At 45.6% G+C, this 8,556-nt stretch overlaps 1 protein-coding gene across 1 annotated transcript; it reads right to left on the bottom strand.

Annotated features, from left to right (window-relative positions):
- Nucleotides 1–6,666: 6,666 nt before the first annotated feature.
- LOC119294386 (zingipain-2-like) lies at nucleotides 6,667–7,809 on the bottom strand. Its single transcript, XM_037572575.1, has 2 exons — nucleotides 7,362–7,809; nucleotides 6,667–7,241 (listed from the first exon to the last, which is right to left on the bottom strand). The coding sequence occupies exons 1-2, from the start codon at nucleotides 7,807–7,809 to the stop codon at nucleotides 6,667–6,669; spliced, it is 1,023 nt and encodes a 340-aa protein (XP_037428472.1).
- Between the last annotated feature and the right edge of the window lie 747 nt (nucleotides 7,810–8,556).

Below are 8,556 nucleotides of genomic sequence, written 5' to 3'. Positions count from 1 at the left end.
GGGGGGGGGGCAACGGATGGAGATGCTCTTACATTGCATGGGAAGGTGTTGCCAGGGACACACGTGGTCAGTTGTGAAGAGCCAGAGCCATCGGACACGGAGCGCGACGCTAGTTCAGTGGAGGTCCCGTATGCCCAAACCGCCAAGATCGAGTGGACGACAGGCGCGAGGCCATGAGACAAGAGAGGCGCGAGTGGTGGTAGCATCGAGGCACGCCAAGTCGAGAGCTTTTTGATGAATTTTTTCACCAATGTAATGAGCGCGGAGAATGCACCTTCGGTAATTGATAGGGTAGTAGTGCCTGACGAGGCAGTTCAGAGCCACGCCAACGACCTGCGCAAGAGTAGCAGATCGAGCATTGAATCGGGGTCGTTGAACACTTAGAGAAGTTACATTTAACAACTCCATTTCTTTGGTTGTTTCCCCTTTCCCTTTATGTTTTCAAGCCATATGTACTCTCTCTTGTACTGTTGTTCTGAGCTGTTAATGATATTGGGCACCTCTTGGTGCCTTGTTCTGTTCAAAAGAAAATTTATGTTGTACCAAAAGTGTTCAGGATCGCCTGGATGGTGGCGAGCTTGTCCGGATCGGTGTGGCTAATAATGACCATATCATCAGCAAAAAATGATACTATGCTGGATGCCGCGTGCCGAGGGGTAGGATAGATTATTTTATCATCAAGATATGTTTGCAATAAATGTAGGCCACATGATCTCGATATGTTTTTGATTCAATAATTGTACATCTACCCTTTGTCTGGAGTACTGCTCTAATCACGCCCCATGCATGTTGTGTGTAGACTTCAAGAGGATTATAGAATTAACTCGTGATCCATGCGCACGTACCACTAGCAAGATTCGCCTGGCATGCATTTGGCAAGTTGTTGGGTGCACCGACGCTAGCTGTGCGTAATTCAACTCATCGCATCTATTGCCTGTTGTACTTCTCGTCTTGATAAATTGCCGCTCCACACACGGTGTATTCCTGTAGTAAACAGAGAGTTATTATACCATCATGATTTGGGTGTTAGGGATTTTTTAGTAAGTTTCTCAATTTACCAAGTGGCAATATTTAGCCAAACAAATCAGAAAGAAAGGCCAATTTTTAGCTGGAAAAAGATGGGAGACATTTCGCAAGTCTAACAACAAATAGTCAAGGGTTAGCCCTTTCTAAAGGAACTAGTCAACAGTCAGGAAGCACTCCGAGCGTGGGCAGAACCACCGAAGGGTTTTTGTTCCCGGTTTCCCTTTCCGGTTTCTAGTTTTGCGACTTTTGTAGTTTGCCCATCCAACAATCTAGGTTTTTCATTTTTCTTCCATTAGCACGCCACGTAGGCAAAAGATAGACATGAAAACTAGAACAAAAAAGGGCGCCCATAACTAGGGATGAAAATGGAGTGGAAACTTTCAGTTTTTCCGGAGGAAAAATGAAAACGGAGAGGAAATATGAAAACAGAAACGGAAATTTGCAAAACGGAAGTGGAAACGGAATTTTTTTATGCGGAAACGGAAACAAAAACGAAACGGTATTTTCTGGTGGAACATGCATGGAAACGGAACTTTCCGTGTTCGTGAATATGGATTTTCTGTTTTTACTACACACCTATAGCTGCTTTGTAGCCCAACCATCAAAGAGAACACAATGACACAATTAGTAGAATGGATCTAAGGCCCAACTTCTAGTACCACACATGTACTCAGCTTGACCCTATACGCAATTGTCTGATACTACTACAATACTACTCTAAGTTGCTAACATAATGATATTATTTTGTAGCCATGTTAACAACCCATTAAATTTGTTTGTTTTTGTGTGTATTTCCCTATGATTCAAGGGATTTTAACTTCCGATCAATGCCTAGCTATTTATATTTCCGTATCCACTTTGTATTCGCTCCGTGTTTGTTTCCGGTAGTATCTGTTTCCGTATTCATTTCCGGGGTTTCTGTATTTGTTTCTGCTTCTCCAAAAAAATGTGAAAACAAATATGATAGCACTCAGTTCCGTCCATTTCTGCTCCGTTTTCATCCCCACCCATAACAACAAAATTAGACTGTAGCTAGAAAATTTCCTTTTTTCAATAAAATTTCACAATATATTTCTACGAGATGGAGTTTATGGGGTAATTACAGGTGGGGCTTCCAACACTATAAATTGACAGCTTTCAACATAGAAAATTCAAATATCTATTAATATTACAGTGCCTATGGCCCTATTCCTGCTTGCCTCTGGCTCGTTATAATTGACTCGCCTGGCTTGTTGGGTTAAGCGTACTTCAACTCATGTGACTTATTGCTTGGTCTACTTTTGAGCGTTGATAATTACAAGAAAAAAAATCTGACCGTTGATAAAATGTTGTTGCACACAATGTGATGAGTTACTGTTCCGTGGCAGTAAAGCACAGAGTTATTGTCCCATCATAATTTTGATTGTTGAGATTTTTTATTAACTTTCTCAGTTTTCCAACTGCTAATATTTAGGAAAAAAGAAATTGAGGGAGAAAGGCAAATATTTAGCCCTTTTATAGGCGAGGCTAATATTTAGCTTTTTCTTTTGAGGAAAGGCAATATTTTACTGGAAAATGATCAGAAACATTTTGGAAGAGGCCGGCCAGCTGGTCTAAGACGTAGTTATCTTATTGAAAATGTTGTTATGTGCTCGAGCACGGCTGCAGGTGTTATCTTCTTCTTTAAGGCTTAGAATCCAAGGGGAAGATTTGTGGATGGGAGGGAGTGTGAGCGAGAGCCGTATTATGGGTCGGCCGATAATAGCAGTTTGGGAATGCCCCAATGTGGCTCAACTTTGCAGCCATCAGTAGCTTCTGTTCCGTTTAGACGGATCCTTCTGGTCCACTCGCCTCCGCAGATGGCGATAGGGCATCGTTTGCTTGTTCAGTGCCCTCGGTGGAGCATGCCATATGTTAGAGTACGTAATGGGCCTAATGGCCTGGGCTGGCGATATAGCCCGTTAGTCTTAGGGTTAATCAGAGATAAGGGTCGATTGTTTAGGGGTCAAGTAAGCCTTACTTGGGAGTCAAGTAAATCTCTCTATATAAAGAAAGGAGATATATCAATCTAATCAAGCAAGAATTAAGAAGAAAATACCCTTCCATCTTGCCCGGCCATGGGCAAAAGGCCCCCGGTCGGCCCTCTCGCGCCCTCCTTCTAGCAGCGCCATAACACCATAGCTGGCACCCAGCACAAGCTCCTTACCCCGTTCCCTGATCGGTCGTGTTGATCCAGATCAGACTCCATGGATCCATACGTAACAAGTGTTGACAGGTAGCGATTAATAGTTCAGTCCATTAACCAATGGTCTCATTGGATTAACAAAATGTATCGCCTTCTTATTGGACCCATAGGATTATATTATACCGAAGGGAAGCTACAAGATCGAAAAAGTGACTTTTGAGCGAACCAAGCGTGTGCCATGGTTTTCCTCCAGCAGGTGGATGCATGTGTCATTCCTTTTTCGCACTGAAGCATAAAATGCATCGTCCCATATGTTTTTATACAACTAGTGCTATAGAACAACATGATAGGCATGCTGAGTAGAATATAAATAGGCCTAGCATTATTGGGTTACCACCTTTGCAACAAGAGGTTGAACACTGTGCAAGCTCACAGCACATTCCTAGATATTATAGGGTGAAAGGGCTAACCAGCCCCCGGGATCAATAGTAAATTAGGGCTGGTGTAGTGCAATGCTTAAGGGCAAAGTTGTAGCTTCCTCTACACCTCAACATTCCCTATATATATAGTGGAGGCCCCCTCCTTCCAAAAGGGTAAACATCTGAAATAAAATAGTGGCTTCTCTCCTCTCCCTCGCCACATTCATTTGTTTCCCGTTGCTTGTAGTTTTCTCCTCTCATCTTGTTGTTGACAAACCTAAACGTGCATCCGTGTCCCATGTTTCCTGAGACGCTCTTCGTATCCATAGAAGCGCGAGTTGTTCTACATGTTTATTCCCAAGTCTTGATGCTACGACACATCGTCCGAGCAAACCAAAGCGAGGAATAGTTGGGCTAATGTTGGAAAAATCTGATTCGACCACCAGCTTGTTGCACCTTGTATTTCCAGCTACTAACAGGCCATCACGTAACGCGCAGGATTCACCCATAGCTCCATCCTCTACAAATTTCAGGTTCCATGTCCCATGTGAAAAAAAGGACCCAAGGTGATCACGAATGATTGCCTAGGTGCCACTAGTCTCGGTACCAATATCGAAAGCTGCATCCACATTCAATTTAACAAGATTCTCATGGGGCTTCTCCCATCTATGCTTTTCAATAGTTGTTAGCCATGCTAAGCTCACGTCATAGGCTAGTTTAGTTTTCTGTTTTGAATAAAATTGCATGGCTGCTGATGTGACATCTCCATGCAGCATGCACGTAGTAGATGGAGACGTGATGTACGCACGATCTCCCTCCTGTTTCCTTTTCTGTTTTGTTAACTCGGTCAGCGTGGCACACTTGTGCATCTGGAGGTCATGGGATGGTACGGCCAATCCGAAACACAGCGAGCTGGCCTGGGTAGTTAGCTGTTTCGGTTTCATAACAGATAAAGGAATAAGGAAAGAGCAAAAAACGCTGAGCAATTGACGGCAGCACCAAAACTACTCGTGTATCTCTCTCGCTCTCGTCCTCTCTCTCTCTCTCTCTCTCTCTCTCTCTCTCTCTCTCTCTCTCTCTGGTCCGGCAACGACAATAGTTTGATTACCCAGCTTTTAATTCGTTTGTAGTTGAGGGCCAATGCCATAATAAATTGAGTTGATCTCATAGGTGACTCCAGAGGTCCATAGTGTGTGGCCTTCCGCCTCTCCCACCATATATAGCAGCTAGCCACCATGGCAAAGTCACAACGGCGAATCTCATGGAGCAAATTAGTACTAGCGGCAGGAGAGACTGAAGGATTGGTGTATCATTTATTTCCACAACCGAAGAATCTTCAATCAGCTAGAGCATACCCAAAGCTGACCACACTTCCTTCACCCTTGCACACTTGAGAAACGGATGTGAGATGCTCCCACAGTCAACAAAACATATTGAACATTGACTAAACACCAAGATATGGTGATTTCCTAGAACACGTAGACAAGGTATAGTCTGTAGCATCACACGCCAACTATGAATCTTGATCTTCGCCGGCACCTACATGGCGAGATGATCTAGCTTACAATAGTGTCTTCTTCCTTGAAAGTGGGGGCGGCAGTACAGGATGACTCAATTTTGGTGGTGCTATTCGGCACAAGGTCTCGAGCTCCGAAGGGAAAACTCAAGGTCTGACCTATATAGGTTGTACCCGGTAATGGTGGTGCTATACATCATACCCTTGTTGCAGGCATTGTTTGGAGCTTGCTCGGACTGTCCATCATGGTGGAAACCCAAGATCTAACCTTCATGGGTGGATCAGACGACTGCGACACTTGTGTGTCGTTTCCTTCTTGAAGGTGTCGTTTTCGAAGCACTATTCTTAAAGTTCGGGTGCTGTCACCGGTGGTGGTCGATGTTGATGGTGTTGTTCTCTGCTTAAGTTCACTTCGATGGGACTTTTAGGGTTGTGTTTTTTTGTATTTATGTGTGTGTGCGTCGGTGTTGGCTTTGTGGATTTTCTTGACGTAACATTATAAGTCAGTAAAATCCGCTCTTTATTGGGATACGGGATTTGACGCCGAGCATGCTAAAAATCCCAATCATAGTTAGACGATTTAACCAAGAAAATCATTCATCATCATCCTTGGCGAAGGGAATTCTTAGAATTCTTTCTGTGTCCGCCTGCCAAAATAAATCTCTAATGAGTTCCTTCTACCATGATCGGGTCTCACTATTAATTAGTACCGAAATTTTTGATAGAACAACATTACCCGTCCTCGTAATAATCATTTTTGCTTGTGCTGCCTGGGATCCAGGACTCATCCCAACTATTAATATTCTCTCCATTTCCGACCCTCCAGATATGGCCTCTGTTAAAACTCTGAATGGCGGACGATACGCTTTGCCATGTGTAAGAGCTTCCCTTTTTCAATTCACAGTTTAGGTGATCACCTTATTGATAGAAGTTGAGCACAAATAGAATCATGTTCTGAAAGTAAACGCCAACATTGTTTCGATAACATTGCCATATTAAAAGTGCAAGCCCGGATGTGGGTAGTTGGGCATGGGGCATCCCATCTGATCATTCGGGACATTTTTGCCTAGCGGAATTGACATTTTCATAACGGACCATGGGTAGTTTGGGTCTGGGGCATCCTATCTTATCATTCCCGACGTTCTTTCCACGCTGAAATTTACATTTCCTAGAGAATGGAACAGGGGCCTCAGGCAAGACAATGATGTTCTGGCGAAAGATCGTCTAGAATATGCTAAGACGATATCTTTTCTGTAGTGAACTCACATGTACAAAGCTGTCCTTTGTTATATTACTTGAAACATATATATAATACAGTGTCGAAGGTGGCTATAATAGATGGTACAAATAATCGATGATTCATACATATTAGATACAAATAATCTCATGTTATAGCTAGGAGTGACCCTTGATAATCTCCTGTCTTCAAAGCACATGCGGTTCATCAGGTTGTGTTTATTCTATATATAGGAGTAGCATTTACTACTACTAGTGGTATATATTTTTAATAATTAATTAATGGATCTTGTGGTTCCGTAGGTTCATGTGACAGGGTAAGATGCGAGCATGTCAACGCCGCAGGCGCCCGTGCCTCTCTGGAGCTTCATGTAACCTCCTTCTCCCCAGTTTTGGCCCCATGAGTTCTTGATGAGCCAGTAGCTTGTCCCATCCTGCTCGACACCGTAGCCCACCAGGGTGACCGCGTGGTTCATTTCTGTGCCGCAGGCGTCGCCGGTCATGATGCCCCCACTGTACATCTGGAAGCTCCGCTGCTTCCCATCGATGCCGACGGACACGGGCTGGTTAGCGACGGCCGCGGCGAGCGCGTCCTCGTTGTTGGCGGGCACGACCTGGTAGCCGCGGATGGTGGCGGCCGGCTGCGTGGCATCGGAGTGGCACCTGCCTTGGGCCGTGACGTATGGGTAGGCGTCCTCGGTGGTGATGCCTCCGTTGTCCACTATGTACTCGAAGGCAGAGGTCATGAAGCCGCCGCCGCACCCGTGGTTCTCGGTGGTGCAGTCGAGCAGCTGCTGCTCCGAGAGGGAGACCAGCTGGCCGGTGGTGATCTGGTGGATGCCCTCCACGGCAGCCACCGCTGAGAAGGCCCAGCAGCATCCTGTACGTAGCAAAACAAACGTCATCGTGTAAGTTTACATACGGAGTAACTACTCTTTATATACTACTACTCACGTAAGGAACGTGCATGCATGCATGCATGCACTGAGTTGGTACATACCACACCGTCCTTGGTACTTTACACCGGTAACTGCGCCTGTGGTCCTCCAGTCAACGCCCTGCTCATCGGCGGCAGAGAGGCTGACGTTCTCGTACTTGAATCCCGGCAGCATCTTGGGTCCCGGTGGCGCGGGCTTGAAGCCGGTGTACCTGGCGGCGAACTCCTCGCTGGTCAGGTCGGCGAACTTGTTGACGGCCAGGTGGTACTTCTTGGTGCCGTCGGCGTTGGACCTGGCGACAAGCTCGGAGTTGGCCTTGAACACCTGGAAGCGCAGCGCCTTCTCTTCGTCGTCCTTGTACTTGCGCCCGTGCTTGGCCATCCACTCTTCATGGCGCGCCTGCATCGCCGCCTCCTCGCCGCCGGCCAACTCACGGGCCGCGACCACGCTGCTCATCAGGGCAATGAGGAGCAGCAGCAAGAAAGGGGGAGTCATCTTGGTCCCTGCCATGTACGCAGCTAGCAAATCGAGTGATTTGCGAGCAAACGTGGCAAGCTAAGTGAGTAACAAGAGTAGTACTTGTAGTTGGTGCTGAAGCTACCGGAATCGCGTGCTTAAATAGGCGGCCTGCTTAAACGGCTTGATCGTAGGTCACGGCAGATGTAGCTAAATATTCCCGGCCCCAGACAACACGGTGATCCTAGGTCATGGCAGATGTAGCCTAATATTTCCAGCCCCACACAACGCGGTGCTAATTTTTGGAATCGTGTGTGGAAAAATAATACGTACTTAATTCAAAGTTTCAACTCCATCGAGTTTGGCAATTTGGGCCGAATACGGAATACGCGTGTGGTCTACTGTGACACACGTCGTACTCTGTTTGGTCCACTTGGAATACGGAATACGGAATATGGAATATGGAATATGAGTATTTGTCCACTTGGCAAGATGTTTGACACGCCAGCGGTCTGTTTGCAAAAAGAATACTGTAATAGACTACATGGAGTTTTTCTATCGTCCTCTGTTTGGTCGTTGGATGCACTAGAGTACGTATGAATTTGACTGCTGACCAAATAATCCATCGAACCTTCCACAAAGAGTGCCATTGTCCAAGTTCAACATCCGTTTACTTGCTGCCTGGTAGTACTAGTATAGTATCCTAACGTGTGCGTCGTGCACAATGTCATACCCAAATGACCGTGTCCTCATTGAGCTAATTAAGGGTATATGCAGTGATTCGAGTAGCATTTCACATAT

The sequence above is a fragment of the Triticum dicoccoides genome, chromosome 4B (genome assembly GCF_002162155.2).
Source record: "Triticum dicoccoides isolate Atlit2015 ecotype Zavitan chromosome 4B, WEW_v2.0, whole genome shotgun sequence".
NCBI classification, from domain to species: domain Eukaryota; kingdom Viridiplantae; phylum Streptophyta; class Magnoliopsida; order Poales; family Poaceae; genus Triticum; species Triticum dicoccoides.
The sequence above is the reverse complement of the archived record's forward strand: the minus strand, read 5'-3'. Positions and strand labels throughout refer to the sequence as shown.